The sequence below is a fragment of the Plecotus auritus genome, assembly GCF_963455305.1.
Source record: "Plecotus auritus genome assembly, chromosome: 5".
Lineage (NCBI taxonomy): Eukaryota > Metazoa > Chordata > Mammalia > Chiroptera > Vespertilionidae > Plecotus > Plecotus auritus.
This window is the reverse complement of record NC_137776.1, coordinates 54,130,234-54,149,713: the sequence shown is the minus strand read 5'-3', so window position 1 is coordinate 54,149,713 and position 19,480 is coordinate 54,130,234. Positions and strand designations below refer to the sequence as shown.

Genomic DNA, 19,480 nt, shown 5'->3' with positions numbered 1-19,480 from the left:
ATGTTTCTCTCTCATCGATGTTTCCTCTCTCTCTGTCCCTCTTCCTTCTTCTCTCTCTAAAATCCATAAAAAACATATTAAAAAAAGAAAAAGGAAGGAGGAAGGGACAGCCAGACCCAGATGGTAAAGATACAGAGCCAATTAAGGCAAAAGAAGTTTGACCATTTAGTAATATAGGTTATAATACAACTAGAGGCCCAGTGCACGAAATTTGTGCACTGGTGTGTGTGGGGGGTGTACCTCAGCCCAGCCTGCACCTTCTCCAATCTGGGACCCCTTGGGAGATATCCCTCTCACAATCCAGGACTGCTGGCTCCCAACCGCTCACTTGCCTGCCTGCCTGATTGCCCCTAACTGCTTCTGCCTGCCAGCCTGATCACCCCCTAACCACTCCCCTGCCAGCCTGATCGATGCCTAACTGCTCCCCTGCCAACCTGTTTGCCCCTAACTGTCCTCCCCTGCAGGCCTGGTCACCCTAACTGCCCTCCCCTGCAGGCCTGGTTCCCCCCAACTGCCCTCCCCTGCAGGCCTGGTTCCCCCCAACTGCCCTCCCCTGCAGGCTTGGTCCCCCCCAACTGCCCTCCCCTGCCAGCCTGGTCGCCCCTAACTGCCCTCCCCTGCTTGCCTGGTCACCCCCAACTGCCCTCCCCTGCTGGCCTGATTGCCCACAACTGCCCTCCCCTGCTGGCCATCTTGTGGCACCCATCTTGTGACCACATGGGGGCAGCCATCTTGTGCAAGGGAGTGACAGTCAATTTGCATATTACCTCTTTATTATATAGGATAGACTATGTTTCTTTAGCAATGCTTATATATGGTCTAATTGAGGTTAATAAAAGTATGAAGAAGATTTGCTGTTGTTTCTACTGCACAATGTAATTCATTTACATATTCACTATCATAATTGCAATTTTACTTCTATTAACATTCTATAATCCACTAGTCATTCTATAATATAATATTCTATAAATAGAATAGTCATTCTATAATACAATAATCATTATATAATACAATAGTCATTTTATCCTATAATATTCTATAAATAGAAGTCATTTTATACTTTTTTAAGTAGCAGAAAATTAATGAGAACAACAGATTAAAGAACAATGTAAAAAAACAACCACTAGAAGTATCATTTAGACAATTCACATAAAAAGGATATGAGTGTACCAAAATCTTAATAGCAATTTTTCTAACTGGGTTTAGTGGAGTTAAAATATACAAGGCAGAGGTGGCACTGAATCGGAAAATTGCCTTCCCTTTATTCAATACTATAAAAGTCTGAAAAAGAAAATATGAGAAAAATTAATAGATTAGACATGTGGCTTATTTGAAGAGCTTACACACATGAGAACTTTTTACCTGATTTTTTGTTCAGACTTGTTTGTTTAAACCAGTTGGTATAGCATAACAAAAAAACATGGTAAATGTCTGTCCCCTAAAATAACTTATAGCTACAAATAAAAATATGACTTAACATTATCTAATCTGTCTCTAAGGTTCCAACTTTATGATACAAATTAATATCCAACACAAAATGTTTACCAAGTTATAATGGAGCTTAGCAGACTCCAATTCTGTTTAAAGCTCACCATCTGTCACAGCTTTGGGAACTTTTCAGTTTATTCTGTACATGTTGCTATTAAAATAATCTTTTATAAATATTTTAATTACATCAAGTCTCTTACCTCCAATGTTTATGACGACTCTTTATTTTCCCTATGGTAGTTGTCCTACTTTAAAATGTCAAAACCTGGTTTTGATGATTCTATAGATCTGCTGGTAACAGAAGGGACAACTACATTGAAAATTAGGGTGAAGTACATCATTTTGAAGGGAACTCTATAGCTAAAAGCCTATAATCTGAAACCTCTAATTATCAATTTAGCATTGAAGCTACGCTACCGGTGATTACCTACCACATCTCTCTAGAATCATCTTTTATTTTTTTCCTTCAAGGTAACTCTGCTTCAGCCAATTCAACCCACTTGTCAATCCCACTCACAACCTGTCAGCTTTTCCCTTTGACTCTGAAAAAGGGTGTCACAGGATCCTAGAGGAAAGAGGATCCTGAGACGCCATCTCTGCAAACTCCCTCCCATTTCAGGTCTATAACAGACTTGACAATAAGATCCCACCTACAATGCCCTACTACTCTATCAAAGGTTCTTAGTCTTGTCTCATATTAGAATCTCCTGGGGTGACTTTAAAATTGCCAATATTCTGAAGGATGGGCACAGACATGGTATGTTTAAAAATTTCCTCAGATGATTCTAACCTTCAGCCAGGGTTGAAAATCCCTACTCTCTGGGAATGTCCTCAGTTATCAAAGTCACCTCTTCCATCATGTCTTTCCAAATAAATTGCGATGTCTTCTGATCACTCCCTAATTGTTTTCTTCGCCAGTTAAGTCTTGGTATGTTCATTTGCACACTTTGGCATGTTGCTTGTAATTATAGTTAAGTAGCAATTTACATGTAGGGTTCATTCCACTGAGGGCTAGGTCAGAAGCTATAAACCGCTGAGCATAAAGAGTATGCAATCTTCTTTTCCTCCACACTTTTCACAGTATTTAATAGTGCTATTTGTAAATAAATACTTGTTTAATTAAATGTGGGTTTACCTTTAAGATGCCATTTACCCATAAGACATCTATTCTATATATTCATTTACTTAATAATATGTTTTTACCCTTTAACCAACATCTATATCCTATATAGTCATGTTCACTGACAACATGCCCTGTTTGAATAGGTAGTCAGAAACATATTGTGAGTATAAAGGGCAGAGAACACCATTTCTCTATACATTGCCCTTTTGTATTTAAGACCATGGAGCCAACCGTTACCTAACCATTCATTTGTGTGGTTTTTTTTTTTCTGAATGGCATTCTATAAATGTGAACAATTCTATGAAGAGAACAAGTAAGTTGTTCTTTATTAGCATTGAGATTATCCAGAAGAGACAGTGGACATGGGAAGACTGCCCTTGAAGCACAAATGCATTAAAAGATTTTCTTGAATTCACAGGATTAGATCATCTAATGTTATAGTCAGACAATCTGGATCCATTTAGGCAGTCGATGACAGCAATAACATGTAAAGTTCACCATAATTCAAGATGCATTTGATTATGCTTTTTTGAAACAATTTCCCTGAAAAGCAATTGCCACTTGTAACATTAGGAGATTTTATTTTGAAAAAAATATCCAAAAGCAAAGCGAATGAAAGCAAACTGTTCATTTACACATGGACTCCTACACTCTTTCTGCGAGATTAATTTGTGTGGCACTAATGGGATTAAAACAGACATGCCAAGGGCATCTTCATTGAATTTGCAGGTTCTAGAACAGAGCAGACCTTTAGAACAAAAAGTATGTGTAAAAAAGGCCAGTTTATTCCTGCAAAACAACATCTAACACAAAACAAACCTTGATTTCTGAGAAGTGAGGAATGAGATACTACTATCCTGAACAGGAGACAAGAAAGACATTTGAAATGTGGGCTCTGATGTTGAGAGATGTAAAAACTGAAAAGACTTGAGAAGATGACAGATAAGTGGAGGAGGAGTAAATAGTGTCAATTCCAAAAGCTGGTCTTCAAGTAATGATAAGTAATGAGGTGACTTTAAAAATATAATAACAGTATATTCCTACTCAGGTGATGATTGTTATAAGTGGAAGTATGTTAAACTGGTCCTTGTCCACTCTGGAATGCTGCTTGCTTCTTTTTTTCCAAGTAAACACACATGTTATGTAGCTTTACTAACATTTTGACTACTTGGGGCAAGAATAAGCTTTACATCTATGAGTAGGAAGGTCCACATCAATCAGAGAATTTAAAAAAAAAATTATACAAACAATTTTTAAACATTTTCTTGTATTACATTAATAAACACAATGTAGAGTTTTGCTTAATGGTTAAGAGCTCCAGGCCCGGAGCCTCATTGCCTGGGTTCAAATCCTGAATTCACCACTTCTAATGTGAGATCTTGGGTAAGTTACTTAACCGCTCTGTGCTTCTCTTCTCATCTGTAAAATGACACTAACGTAGAACCTACCCCACTGGCTTTTTTAATATCAAATGAGTTACGTTTGAGTTCCACTCACAGTGCCTGACAAAGTATGTGCACAACGAATGTTGGCTATTATTATTATCACTGTCACTGTTCTTAAGTTATTCCTGGTCAACTTAAATGCAATTAAAAGACATTGTGATGTTGCTCACCTCTTTAGATTAGGTGTGTAAATGTATCTTTAATGGCAGCAAACAGTTACATAATGCTTTACAACTTTAAAAAGCCTTTCACCTGCATTATTTCATAATTAACCTAAGTTTCATACCATATCTTAAAATTCCAGAACTTCTCCATTAACTTCTTAAATTACTTGCACCTTAAGAGATCATAAACTACTTTTTCTTCAATAGCACCTCAAACTTCATCTTTATATATATTTCAAAAGGAAAGCAGTGCAGCCAACAGTAATGAGAAAACAGTCTTGATGTCTCTCAAGATGGGTCATGGCCACTATGGACAAATCAAGGTCCAGATCTGGTTCTCAGACAGGAGGCAATAAAAGCTGACTTTGTTAGCACACAGAGAAGAATTCAGTTTCCAAATGGCAGACTCACATTAACCAAGTTTTAAAGCCTAATATACGAAATCATAATGCCAACCCATTCATTTACGATGAGATATATTATTTTCACATGGACTGAAATAATCGCAATAGCATAACTAGCACAATCTTTCCTTTTAAGCCGATCTGTGGGAAAACAAATTATAAGAAGGTTTTTTGCTGCGGTTGGAGCCTTAAAAAACCTACTTAATCAAATGATTCAGAATGCTTAACATCTCTGTTAGGCAGCCCACTGTACCTCCCCTATAATGAAGTGGCCTTCATTTGAGGAGAAAAATGCTTTCAGGAAACTACTAAATATCTGTCTCCCTTAGAAAATGCTAATGTTAATCTCTAGTATTCTCTCCCCGCCCCCCCTCCATTTATCTTACCATTTCCCTTGTTTAAAGATACTTCCTGTCTTTAAGTTGCAATTGCATTGAATCATGTCAAGGTAAGTTGATACCCCGTCTCTTGAAGGTATCTTTGCAAATATATCCTTTTCATAGGAGAACTGTCTTCTTGTTCCTTGGGGGATGTCACACTCTCATCATCATGTGTAATAATCCAGCAACTAAATTTCAAAATTTCTATAGAAATGTGCTGGAATAAATTACTTTTAAGAATATATGACTGTATTCTCCATGCCACCTTCTATGAAACTAGTTTAAAAGGAAGAGGAAAGTTTAAGTATATAATTTTGTGTGGTGGCTTTAAATGAAGCATTCTAAAACTTGCTGTTCAAAATGTGTCCCATGTCCGAGCAGCATGAGTCTCACTCGGTGGCACCTTAGAAATGCGGGATCTCTGGCCCCACCCCAGGTCTATGGAATCAGAATCTGTATTTAACAAGATCCTCAGGTGATAAGTACTAGTATACCATCTGCTTAAGTATGTGGACAATAACAGATACTTTGCTTTGCTAATGCCAGCTTAATTCTATCTCAATTGCTGTGAAATTGTAGAAATGGTCCATCTCTTCACTTCTCTCCACTGGAGCCCAATCTTGACTTCATTTCTTATAAGCATTTCTGCTTTTTATAGAATCAAATTTGAATAGTATGTGGTGCGGGATGTATATGAGCCTGAGAAAAGTCTATTAATGTTAAGTGTTTAATAAAAGACTTAACTTTGGAAGCATAACTGAGCGTTCAGAAGTATAAAATCAACACTCACTTTCTTACTGATGTAGTATGGATCCAGGTCCTCCAGGGGCTCTGACACCATCTCAGGAGGGATATCTCCATAAATAAACGGAAGGTTTTTTCCAGCTTCCAAGTCACCATTTGGCTTTGGTTTGTTCTCATCATCATTGTCTTGTTCTCTCTTGGGGTTCTTGGCTTTCTCTTCTGCAGCACGTTTTTCGATAGCAGCAAGGGATTCTCTAGTGAAAAGGCGGAAGCTCTCAGGTCCCGGGGGTACCAGCAGTGCCTGTGCCATCTTTTCATCCTGCACATTTAATCACGTTTAGCTTCTTGCATAAGAATTGCCTGTAAACAAACAAAAATGAATGAGAGTTAGGAAAGCAAATGAATGAGAGGGATTAAGAAAATCATCCAAGATGTTATTTAATGTTCCTTATAGTAATTTTTTAAAAGTACCACACTACAAATTTTAACTTGGAAACATCATAATTCAATCTAAAATTTTCAATAAGCCAACTTTAGAAGTCTATCGAAACTCTATTCTGAGCCAAAATATAATATGCTTTTGGTAAAAAGAGTAATGCTTGTCAATAAAATACTTAAGGACTCATATTTCTCTCACCTCTCCTTTGATCATATCTTACTCTCCAAATAAAGACATATTGAAGAAAAGACAATATCATAGACAGACTCATAGAATCTCAGGATAGGAAAGAAGTTTTGCATAACCCAGCCCTTGTGCTAGTCATCAGCATCATTGATCACTGGTTCTCCAGGGAAGGTCTGACCAGCATCAGGTACAGGGAAGTCAAGACTTTGTTTCCTTTTAGCTTTGCCTTTTGGATCCTGCTGGGGCATCTTCTGAGGCAATGCAGAATACGGCAGGGGAATCGGGGGGGAAGGTAGGTTTAACAGTTGTTCTTATGGAAAATAATACAATCCTATGTAATAAAACCCTAATATGCAAATTGACCAAACGGTGGAACCACTGGTCACTATGACGCACACTGACCACCAGGGAGCAGATGCTCAACACAGGAGCTGCCCCTTGCTGGTCAGTGTGCTCTCACTGGGGGAGCTCTGCTCAGCCACAAACCGGGCTAAGGGCTGTGAGCACAGTGGTGGGGCGGGAGCCTCTCCTGCCTCCTCGGCAGCGCTAAGCTGGCAGGTGGACATCCCCTGAGGGCTCCAAGGCTGCAAGAAGGCACAGGCTGGGCTGAGGGACACCCCCCTGCCCCGAGTGCACAAATTTTAGTGCACGGGCCTCTAGTTAATAAATAATAACACTGCATTTTGCACACTCAGAACTGTGATCCTACTTTTATCCAACCCTGTATATTTATTTCATTTTCTAATCTGCTGTTCTTTAACTATTCTAAGACAATTTTCAGATGCTTCCTGAATCTTTCATTTGGCATAGTGGTTAAAAGCATGAAATATGGCCTGGCTGGCATGGCTCAATGGTTGAGCATTGACCTATGAACCAGGAGGTCATGGTTGGATTCCCTGTCAGGGCACATGCCTGGTTGCAGGCTTGATCCCCAGTGTGGGGTATGCAGGAGGCAGTCGATCAATGATTCTCTCTCATAATTGATGTTTCCATCTGTCTCTCCCTCTTCCTTCCTCTCTGAAATCAATTTAAAAAATTAAAAAGCATGGAATATGAAGCTAGAATCCTTTGTTCTAAACCCAGGCTCTGCCACTTGTGAGCTACATGACTTTGTAAAATGTAACCCCTCAGTGCTTCAGCCTTCATCCATAAAAAGGTATAAGAGAACTGACCTCCCAGGTTATTGTAAGGAATAAATGAATGAATTTACATTAAGTGTTTAGAATAGTTTCTGGAATTAGTAAACACTATTTTAGTGTCAGTGATCATAATCTAATTATCCTCAGTCCCTCCAGCCATTACTCCTGTTGCAGTTTCAAGCATTTTTACAATTCGAGTCACTCGTTTAAGTAAGGTCTTGATTTGCTGGAACCACAGCTGACCACAGAGCTCCAGGAATGGGCTGGAAAGTGAAGAGAACGGGGTGGAGGGGGCATTCACACATGCCTACCACCTGGCTGGGAGAGGAAAGGAGAGAAGGCAGACATGTGGAGTCACCTTGCTCAGTTTTCCGGGGAAGGAGGAAAAATTGTATCTGCTGGAAATGTGACAGTACTGTCCAAAATACAGGAAATCAGCTACATATATTTTGAAACATAAGTTAATAGTTTGCATTGTGCCAAAAAATCACATTTTAAAAGTCAAGATAGAAAATAGAAACAATAACAACAAAATATGCGTGCATCAGTCGTCTTGTAGAATGATCTAAAACCACGGCATCAAAGTAGTCATCAAAGTCGTCTGTCAAATTTCCCTGTCCCCATCCGCCCACCCAGCCCTTGCCTAGTCTGCACTAGTCTAGTCTCCACAGTCGTTTATCCCTCAGTGGCTTTCTAATTCTTAGCAGGTTGTTGCATATACTGAACTTATAGACAGTGAGGAACTCTCGATCTTACAGTAACATAAGAAAAGTTGTATAATTTTTTATCATTTTTTTAGTTTAAATCTGGATTACTGGTTCCCTAGTCTGTTCTAATGACAAAAAAAGTTTAATAGCTGTTTTTTTTTTTTCATGAAATTTGTATTCATAATATGACATTATTATATTCCCTGCTACTATGAAGGCATACTAAATAAGTTATAAAATATTAGGTTTGTCAAAAATTGTGTCATTTTCCCCACTAGTTCTGAAAAAGACCTTCTGATTTGAGGCGGGGTAGGGCTTTTTTTTTTTTTTTGGTACTTCATTAAGTGGTATGTGAATGCAAATCAGAAGGTTTGAGAATAGTTATTCTGTTTTACTCAAATACAGTCAACTATTAATATACAGCAGAATCAATGTTTTCTTCTATATCATGTCAGTTTTGATGGGCACATAATTGATCCAGCTCGAGGCTGTGTGGAATAATCACAGCTTTTATACTTTCGAGTATGGAAGGAGTTTGCCCTTAACTGCAAGTCTTAGATACCCAGAGATGCGTGATTCTCTCATCGCCTGTCATGAACTGAATGGATAAGTTCTTCTCAAGTGCTCAATGAAAATGGAACAGCATGGCAAAACTGTCTTAAGAAGTTTCTATGAAACATGGTTGCTTTCTTAGGGGAAAAGAAAGGTTGCTTTTGTATTTGAGCTTGCAACGATTGTGGTTTCTTTATCAACAATGGAATGAAAAACATGTAGCCATCAGAATGAGAGATCTGGGTTAGCACTGTCACTAACAGTTTGCCTGTGTCATTTAACCTTCCTCAACCTCAGTGCCATTGAAGTGCCTTATCATATATGTGGTAGCACTAATAACTAATTATATTCATTTAATTGGACTCTCCTCGTTGCTAAGTTTTAAAATGAAATTAGGCTAAAAGCATTTAGTGTGGAAATCTTTCAGTAATCTTTGGAGATGACTCTGATTTCTCTGAAATGTCATAGAACAAGGACCATCACAAAATCATGAATATTTATTTAAAAATAAATAGTTCTGTATCTTCATGTTCACTTATCAAGGCTAGAATAAAGAATCTGAGTTTTGGTCAAAAGGAAGTAAAGAAGTCTCTTTGAAATTCCTATACTCTTGTCTCTTGCATCTGGAGAAGCCAGACCAGTCCCCGACTCAGCTTTTCCTCTGTAAGGGGAACTATTTGGATAGGCGGGGACATTAAAAATTACAGGGAGTAGAGTTTCCGGTGGCCCCACCTGCAGCTTTGCTGTTTAGAAACCTCTCCTAGTTCTTTGGAAGTTCTATTTTAATTTTAATTCTAGTTTAAAATTTTTCTTCTCTTTTGTTCCTTGTGATCTTATTATACAAAACTCTTACATAATTTTATATTCCTAATAGAGCAGACTTTTAAAAATTAATTCCTGCCGATGTCTTGGTGTGGAATATATATTATTAATGAATATATGTGCATTATAATTTATTAAAATACATCAAATTTAATATGCCAAATTTTCTCCAGAACTGTCCTTGCAAGGACAAAAAAGATAAGAATAAAAAAGATGAGATGATCTCTTAAGATTAACACTAGTGTCTCTATGTGTGAATGTGTGTGAGTCAAGCAAAAGTATCCCTCTGTTAATTAATAAAAGGATTGTGGTTCAAATTATCCTATTATGGGGATGAACCACAGAATTTCAAACCTGGAAGGGAATTAGGATAATTCAGGAAATACTTATTGAGAGACTACTATGCATCAGTACTGTGCTTGGAGTACACACCTGTGGTCCCTGCCTTTAGGGAGCTGGCCATCTCTTGGGAGAGACAGGTATTTATGCAAATGATTATAATGCAATTATATGTAGCTGGTTATTGTCTGTGCTCCATAAAAGGGAACAATTTCTTCTGCCAAGGGAAGGAAAGGAAGGAGGGGTATGGTTCATGCAAGTTTCCCAGAGGAAGGGATAGTGAGGTAGGTTTTGTAGACTATTTGGGATTTGACCAATTAGATGTGGTGGTGGTAGTTGGGGGAGGGTTAGTAGAAAGACCTATCTGTAGAGACATCTAAGCAGGAAGACAGCATGTTCATGAATCTAGAAATAACAAAGAGCACGGAGAGTTTGGGAGGTACTATAAGGAGTTTATTATGCATGGAGACTGACCTACCCAAAGGGAGTGGAAAGAGGAAGGACTAGAAAGTTAGGCAGGATATAGATTACTAAAGGTCTTGTACAGAACACTAAGGTAAGCCAGGGATGGGGAGTGACATGATCAATTTGAAGATTAGAAAGATGGTGGCAGTTTGAAGTGTAGACAAGTAGGAAGTAGAACAATGGTTTTCAAAAGTTTGATTTCAGGATCCCTTTATACTCTTAAAATCATTGGTGACCTCAAAGAGCTTTTGTTTATGGGGGACTTATCTACCTATGTTTACCATATTCAAAATTAAAAGAAAAATTTAAAAACTTTTATTAACTTAATAGTAAACTATTGTATGTTTACATATACTAGTAAAACAAATGTTTAGTGACAATAACTATATTAACCCAAATGAAAAGAATTGAGTGAGAATGAATTTGTTTTACATTTAGGTAAATCTCCTCATTGTCTGGCTTAATGAAATATAGCTAGATTCTTTTTAAAAATATATATTCTTATTTATTTCAGAGAGGAATGGAGAGAGAGATGGAAAAATCAGTGATAAGACAGAATAATTGATCGGCTGCCTCCTGCAGGCCCTGCACTAGGGATCAAGCCTGCAACCCAAGCATGTGCCCTTTACCTGAATCGAACCTGGGACCCTTCAGTCCACAGGCCAACACTCTATCCACTGAGCCAAACCAGCTAGGGCTACAGCTAGATTCTTACATCTGTTTCTGAGTTCAATCTGTTGAGATATGCTGTTTTTATCAAAGCAAATTAAGAAAATTCTCATATATAAATTAACATATATATACATATATATGTAAAGCTGGAAGAGGAGAATTTTAAGTTAATTGCCTTTTCAGGCAATTGTGAAATTCTTCTTGGATAACCACTAAAACTACAAATGGCAGGTTTTTTTTTTAATTAGTTTAAAAATGGAACCTGGACAGATACATGCAAAAAAATGAAACTGGACCACCAACTTACACCATACACAAAAACAAACTCAAAATGGATAAAGGACTTAAACGTAAGATAGAAAACCATAAAAATCTTAGAGGATTCCACAGGCAGCAAAATCTCAGACATATGCCAAAGCAATTTCTTCACCAAGCAGTTAGGGGCGAGATCAGGCCAGTAGGGGAGGGCAGTTAGGTGCAATCAGGCAGGCAGGCAGAGGCAGTTAGGGGTGATCAGGCAGCTCCTAGGGCAATGGAAACTAAAGAAAAGATAAACAAATGAGACTACATCAAAATAAAAAGCTTCTGCACAGCAAAAGAAACCATCAATAAAACAACAAGAAAACCCACTGCATGGGAGAGCATATTTGCCAATGTTATCTCCGATAAGGGTTTAATCTCCAACATTTACAGGGAACTCCTACAACTTAACAAAAGGAAGATAAACAATCCAATCAAAAAACGGCAATGGACCTAAATAGATACTTTTCGAAAGAGGACATACAGAAGGCTGAGAGACATATGAAAACATGCTCAAAGTCACTAATCATCCGAGAGATGCAAATTAAAACGACAATGAGGTACCATCTCACACCTGTCAGAATGGCTATTATCAACAAATCAACAAATGATAAGTGCTGGCGAGGATGTGGAGTAAAAGGAACCCGTGTGCACTGCTGGTGGGAATGCAGACTGGTGCAGCCACTGTGGAAAACAGTAGGATTTCCTCAAAAAACCAAAAATGGAACTCCCATTTGACCCAGTGATCCCACTTCTAGGAATATATCCCAAGAAACTAGAAACACCAATCAGAAAGGACATATGCACCCCTATGTTCATAGCAGCACAATTTGCAATAGCTAAGATATGGAAACAGCCTAAGTGTCCATTAGCAGATGAATGGTTTAAAAAACTGTCGTACAGCTACACAATGGAATACTACGCTACTGTAAAAAGGAAGGAATTCCTACCACCTGCAACAGCAGCATGATGCTAAGTGAAATAAGTCAGTCGGAGAAAGATAAATATCACATGATCTCACTCATTTGTGGAATATAATGAACAAAATAAACTGATGAACAAAAACAGAGCCAGAGACAGAGAAGCATCGATCAGACCATCAAACCTCAGAGGTAAGGCAGTAGAGGGTTGGGGGAAGGAGATGAGATCAACCAAAGGACTTGTATGCATGCATATAGGCATAACCAATGGACACAGACACTAAGGGGGTGAGGGCACTTGTGGGGGGTGGAGGGAAATGGGGGGATAAGGACACATATGTAATCTATATATATAAAGAGACAGGGTCCATCACGTCCAAAATGACCGAAGGCTCGACGGAACACCAGAAGTCAGTCCTGCAGTCAGAGCTGGGTTGGCACTGACTGCCGCTGGTGCGGGCACGGTGACCAGCACTGACTTGTGAGGAGGCTGCAGATCAGGCCCAGAGAGACGCCTGAGAAGAGAGTCAGAGTCTGATCTGCAGCTTTTGTGGCAGCTGTTGATCAGCTGTTGCCTCTCTTTTTCTCTTCAGGCTTCGCCAGCAGCCAGGCCTCTGTTTCTCTCCGGGCCTCCATGGGGGCTGCTGATCAGGCCCGGAGATGCTGACTGACATAGAAACCGATGAATCAGAACCAAATCTGGGTGAATTGCGAGGAGCCAATGGCTGCCTAGAAGGTGGAGCTTTTGATGCTGACTGGCATAGAAACCAACCAATCAGAACCAAATCTGGGTGAATTGCGAGAAGCCAATGGCTGCCTAGGAGACAGAGCTTTTGACACTGACTGGCATAGAAATCAACCAATCAGAACCTACTCTGGGTGAACTGTGAAGGCAGAACCTAAGGTGGGGGCTGAGGAGGTGTTTTAAGGGCAACAGCTGTTTGGTGTAAGGTGTAAGAAAGCGAATCAATTTTTTAATGACCAGTTTGGTAGTATAGTGCATATGACTGGCTATCAGTCCAGATATAGTGATTATGTGTTTGTTTCTGCCAAGAGCATCTCATCCTGCTGAAAAAGCCTCCCCCCTCCCATTTAAGCAATCCTATTTTATATAATCTATCTATACTAATACAAGGGTAATATGCTAATTAGACCGGGTTGACCAGCCATCCTTCAGACATCTGACTTCTTCCAGACAAAGCCATGGTGGTGGGGGCCAAGGCAGAGGCAGTTAGGGGCAATCAGGCCAGCAGGGGAGGGCACTTGGGGGTGAGATCAGGCCAGCAGAGGAGGGCAGTTGGGGACGAGATCAGGCTGGCAAGGGAGGGCAGTTAGGGGTGATCAGGCAGGCAGAGGCAGTTAGGGGTGATCATGCTGGCAGGGGAGAGCAGTTAGGGGCGAGATCAGGCCAGCAGGGGAGGGCAGTTAGATGCAATCAGGCAGGCAGGCAGAGGCAGTTAGGGGCGATCAGGCAGGCAGGCAGAGAGGTTAGAGGAAATCAGGAAGGCAAGGGGGCAAGGTAGGGGTGTTCAGGCCGGCAGTGGGGCAAGGTAGGAGTGATCAGGCCAGCAGGCAGAGGGGTTAGGGGTGATCAGGCAGGCAGGCAGGCAGGTGAGTGGTTATGAGCCAGTCATCCCGGATTGCGAGAGGGATGTCTGACTGCTGGTACAGGGATTGGGCCTAAACCAGCAGTCGTACATCCCCCGAGGGGTCCCAGATTGGAGAGGGTGCAGGCCAGGCTGAGGAACTGCCCCCCCTCTGTGCACGAATTTCGTGCACCAGGCCTTTAGTACTTTAATAAAGAAAAAAAATACAAAAAATAAAATTAATAAAAAGTGGAACCTGAAACTATATTAATGAACTTTAATTGATCTTGCCCTTTGCATGGATTTTATCCCATCATGCATGAATAATTTAGAAAATATTGGCACATTATTATGCATATTTTCCAAATTTTGACAAATTTCATTATATAACATTCAAAAACTCACATTTGTTAATATCATCACTGAACTCATGAGAAAAGTGATAATGCATCGGGAGGCTGTCAAGCTCCCAGGGGCAGGTAAAAGTTTTTCAAAATTCCAATTTCCACTTGAAAGCTCCAGTTTTCACTGTCAACAAATGCTGTCATTTGCTTTTCCTGAAGTGAAAGGCTTTTCTTTTGTTCATTTTCTGAGAAAATATCTGCCTCATACCTGAGTCTGAATAACCATAGTTTGTCAGTTCTGCTTTCAGTGAAAATGGTGTTCCATGAAAAGATAGGAGTGGCTCATTCAGCTCCTGACTCACAATCAGACAAGTGCTTTTCCTTGAGGCAATCATGTGCTTCTGTATGCAGCAGAAATGCTTTCTGTATTCTTCCCATTTCATCATACAGAATATTAAAACTATGTGTTCTTTAGACTCGATATTGTTAATAAAATTAGTAATAGTTACTGCTTCATCACTGATGTTCTTACGTCAACGGGCACATGGACTGCTTCAGTTCAATGCTGCTGCCTTGATTCTTGCTAAGCCTTTAGCAGTTTTACCCCCAGGACTTTGGCAGTATCAGTGCAAATACCAAAACAGTGGGAAAAGGCACATGCCATCTTGGTATTATTAAGAAAATAATTTGGACCTCATAGTCCCCCCAAAAAGGATTCAGGAACCATCCCTCTCCCCCACCCCAGTTGCCTGCAAACCACCTTTTGAGAACAGCTGTCCAGGAGGAAGCCGATGGACACCAGTAGTCTAAAGAATAGGGCAAGACATTTTGACCAAATCTCTAAGGACAGAGCCCCGGCGATCAGAACTGTATTCAAGCCCTGGTTCTGCTATGCTTTAGCAGTGTGATCTTGGACAATTGTTTTTATCCTTTATACTCTTTAAGTTACCTATCTGCACACTATCTGCATTATCTGGAGATATTAATAGCGCATACTTTAGAGTTAATGCATATACTAGTAAATGACAAAATGCACCTGCAGGGGTCCTCAAACTTTTTAAACAGGGGGCCAGTTCACTGTCCCTCAGACTGTTGGAGGGCCAGACTATAGTTTAAAAAAAACACTATGAACAAATTCCTATGCGCACTGCAGGCCCGGGACGAGTCGGCTGCTAAGCAGGACAGGCAGCGGCACCCGGCGGGCCGGATAAATGTCCTCGGCGGGCCGCATGTGGCCTGCGGGCCGTAGTTTGAGGACCCCTGAGTGAGCACAGTGCCTAGAAGATAGTAGGTCAATAAATCAGAGAGAAAACAAATCATGGCCAGGGAACTGTCTTCAAGGCACAAGAAGGAGAGAGAAAACCATTGAGATTTTGTGATGACTTGATCTGAGGGAGGGAGAAGGAAGAACTACAAGCTCATTCCCAGATTGTCATGAACCCAACAGAGAAGTGGAGGTTTGTAGGGCATGATAATAAATTCTGTTTGGGATTTATTTAATTTGAGATGCCTGTGAGACAACTGGGTGTTAATTAGAATAGGGGTCTGAGACTCAGGAAAGCCATCTGGGCTGGGAAATATTAAGAAATCAATGGTTGAAACTGAAGCTAAGAATATGCATTACATTGTCTAGGATAAAAATTGGAAAGATGAAGAGGCAGGACTCCTGTGACTACCAATTTTTAAGGAGAGGGAACACAGAGGATATTAGACAAAGAAGTCAGAGCAGGTATATGGATGCCAAAGGAGGGATTTCCAAGATGCTAATTAAGAGGCATACATTGGATTTGACAGTTAGTCCAACTCCCTGACTTTAAAGTAAATGAGGTGCAGGCACAGAGAAGCTAAGTAATCGTCACTCAAATGTCTACTGACAAATAGAAATTATTTCTCTGAAGCAAAGCATTTTCCATACATTCTATTCTTGACTGACTTCCTATTATACTTGACATTTTTATCTTGAATCTTACAATTGTGTGATTTGATTGTAAAGATCTAAGCTGTATATAAATAACTACAGAAAAATAGTTATATATAGTTCAATTCTGTTTTCTAGGCTCACATATCTGTATGCTATGATGCTAACACACACTTCTGAAACTATATGAAGCCATATTTGTTAATGAATCAGAATCTTAAAAAAATAATGGCACAGTAAACATTTGGGATATGCTGTGGCATTACTGGGGCAAAAATGAAAGTTTATTTTTTGTTTTTTTATTTTATTATTATTGGTTACATAGAGCATGAGTTTTCATCTTGTTGAATTTTCCATAATGTCAGTTTGGCGAATTGTATTGGCCTATAACCTGATAGTATCAACAGTCAGTCTCTCTCTCTCTCTCTCTCTCTCTCTCTCTCTCTCTCTCTCTCTCAGTTTTGATGATTAAGTTACAGACAAAATCAATTAGTTCTGGTCTATTACCATGGAAACAAATTTATGTCAGAGGCTGTAAATTTGCCATCTTCAAGGATGGAAAGTTGCTCTGTGTCATATAACTTGAAAGATTAGGGGAAAATATCTACAGTGTTCTTGATGGAGAGAGGGTGAGTTGACAGGAAAAGTCTGGGTCAATTACTGGGGCAAGGATGCTGTGTTTTCTTGGTATCTACAAAAGTGACTATTAAAGAAGGACATAATCTAAAAGACAGGATGAACCAATTAATCACCCTCCTATAGAAAAAAGTTATTAATTTTTTCAAAAGGAATTTTCATTTTGGGTTCATAATTGTCAGGTATTAGTATTTAGCATATGTTCTCAGGCAGCATGTGACCGAGAGCATCATATATTACTGCAGGCATACAGAGAGCACTCAGCACATTATGATAACCATTGAACACACTTCCAAAGCAGAATTAAATATTATTTTCAATATTTCAAAAGTTTTGAAATAATGCCTGGTTGGTGTACCGAGCTAACTAGGTGGCTTTGAAGATTAAATAATAATAGATAAAACCATTGAATGATTACTGTGTCTTAGACATTCTGTTATGTAATTTATGAATATTAACTTATTTAATCACCCTTATAAACTTATGAGGTTGGTATTATTATTATTCTCATCTTACAGATCAAAAAATCGAGATGCAGGTAGGTTAGATAACTTATCAATGTTACAAAAGTAATAAGTCAAGGAGCCAGTTGGTTCAGGAAATAGCCTACAAAATGATATGTTTAGTTTACCTTTTCTGAAATTGAATTAGGATAAGTTAGCTACTTTATTGGGTGGTTGCTATGTATAGAACCCCATGTTATGAATGGGGTGGTGCAACCTAAGAAATATAGCAATATAATCCTCACCTTTGTTTTAATATAGAAGATAAAACAAACATGAATGAATGAATATCAAAAATAAAATCCACTTCTAATATATTCATGTTCATATGTATGTTCAGCACTTTGGAGTTATCTAGAGGTAAATTAAAAGCCTAGGCCACTTTCTCCTATGTCATGTACCTCTTGTTGTCATTGTGGTGTCAAAGAATTCAGCATTCCTCCTAGTCTGAAAAGACCTATTGAGAAAGTAAGTATAGAAAAGAAAGCACTATTCCATGGCCAAATACAAATTAAATCTAGACTTTCACTACCATTGTTCCTTTCCTATTAGTTAAACTTATGACTGTCCAGACATAAATATTATTTATTGACTTGCTAATCTATATATATAAAACTCTAATATGCAAATAGACTGAATGGCAGATGTGTGCTGACCACCAAGGGGCATGTGCGGAACATGGCAGGCATTGGCTGCAACAGGATGGTAGAGCAGGTGAGCAGGGGTGCCAGACCAAGGTGGGGCCACCAGTCGCTGTCATCAGGGCAAGCCTCTGGTGGTTACTGAAAATTCTTTGCTCCCACAGACTGCGATCCTGCCTGGCACTTGCACCTGCTGCTGGCTCCAGCCCCACTCGCACCTGCTGCTGGAGTCGGAGCTGCTGCTCACACTCACTGCCGGCACCCGGTGCTGCCCCAATTGCTGGTCGCCATCAGCAGTTGCGAGCAGCAGCTGCTGCCTCTGATCACCCCTGAGGGCTTCTCCACCTCCCCCTGTTCCTGAGGGGCGATTGGGGCAGCAGGCGCTGCTTCCACCCTCTCACTGCGCCAGCCCCAATCGCTCCGGGTCGGCAGCGGGTGCGAGCAGGGTGGCGCGCCGGCAGTGCGTGGGAGTGGCTGCAGCAGCAGTGCTTAATAAGAGAATCTACATCTGCTTTTCTCTACCTGCACTCAGTGTCATGCCCCTGGAAAGAAATAGCTCTATGAAAGCATGAGCTCATCTCCATCTTCAGAACAATTTTTACCTCGGAAATAATTAGCTTCCAGGAGATGAAGTTCCCTGTGACTTTGTTCTTACCAGACAGCTATAAGCTCAGAGAGACAACTGCTAACTAATAACAACAATTAAGCCAACATAATTATAAACAAGTCAGAACTACTGGTTTCATTAGCTCCTGATTTTTTCTCTTGTGTGTTTGCAAAATGAAATTGTCTGTTCAGCTCCCCAATATTCATTCCACTTCAGAGCTCCGTGCTAATCATTGGTTAAGGAATAGGCATGTGGTCCAAATCTGGCCAAACAAAAGGTGAGCAGTCCACCATGTGGGTGTCTGTGAAAGGCTTCTTCACTGCTAAGAAGGAGACCACGGAGACGGAATTCTCTGTCTTCTGGACCTCATTGCACTGGGATATGATACGTGGCATTACTCCAACTTACAATCAGAAGGGATGACATTCTGAGGGCAAAGCTGACACACTGAGGGCAGCGGATCACAGAGACAGCTCTACCCATGGGCTCTGGATGGATCACTCAGTTCTTGGACCCACACCACCTCTGCACTGCTTGTTACATTCAATAAACATTCTTCTTGACTAAGACCATTTTAGACAGCTTTCCTAGTGAGCAGCAGCTGATATACCAAACAAATAAATACTCCTTGTTGGTTCAAAAACTTGGCCAGTTCAGAAGCCAGCTTACAATCAAATACTAACCACATATTTGGATATCTTTCACTCCATGAAAAATGGTGAGCTATGGATCCAGTTGCCAAATAAATAGAATGAAATGCAAGTAAGTACAATCCTGGGTTGTTTACTAAATATACAGGATGATATCTTTCTTAAAAAGAAAACAAAATAAAAAGTTGGGTTCATCTTTTTCTCCCATCAGGAGCCCTTGGCATCGTTCCATTTCCTGAGATCATCTCTGCCATGTCCCTATCTACGCTTACCTTTTTGTTCTGCTCTAACTGTCCTTGTTAGCTA

General features: G+C 39.9%; 1 protein-coding gene across 1 annotated transcript in view; it reads right to left on the bottom strand.

Annotated features, from left to right (window-relative positions):
• LOC308248223 (sodium channel protein type 3 subunit alpha-like) overlaps window positions 1–19,480 on the bottom strand; it is a gene marked incomplete at its 3' end in the record, with an annotated part of 38,197 nt that overhangs the window by 1,079 nt on the left and 17,638 nt on the right. The window contains exons 3-4 of the mRNA XM_080668262.1: window positions 5,795–6,108; window positions 1,150–1,281 (exon numbers count right to left, since the gene is read on the bottom strand). Of these exons, the coding sequence (XP_080524388.1) occupies window positions 1,150–1,281; window positions 5,795–6,058 (396 nt within the window). The 5' untranslated portion in view covers window positions 6,059–6,108. The remainder of the gene's footprint in view (window positions 1–1,149; window positions 1,282–5,794; window positions 6,109–19,480) is intronic.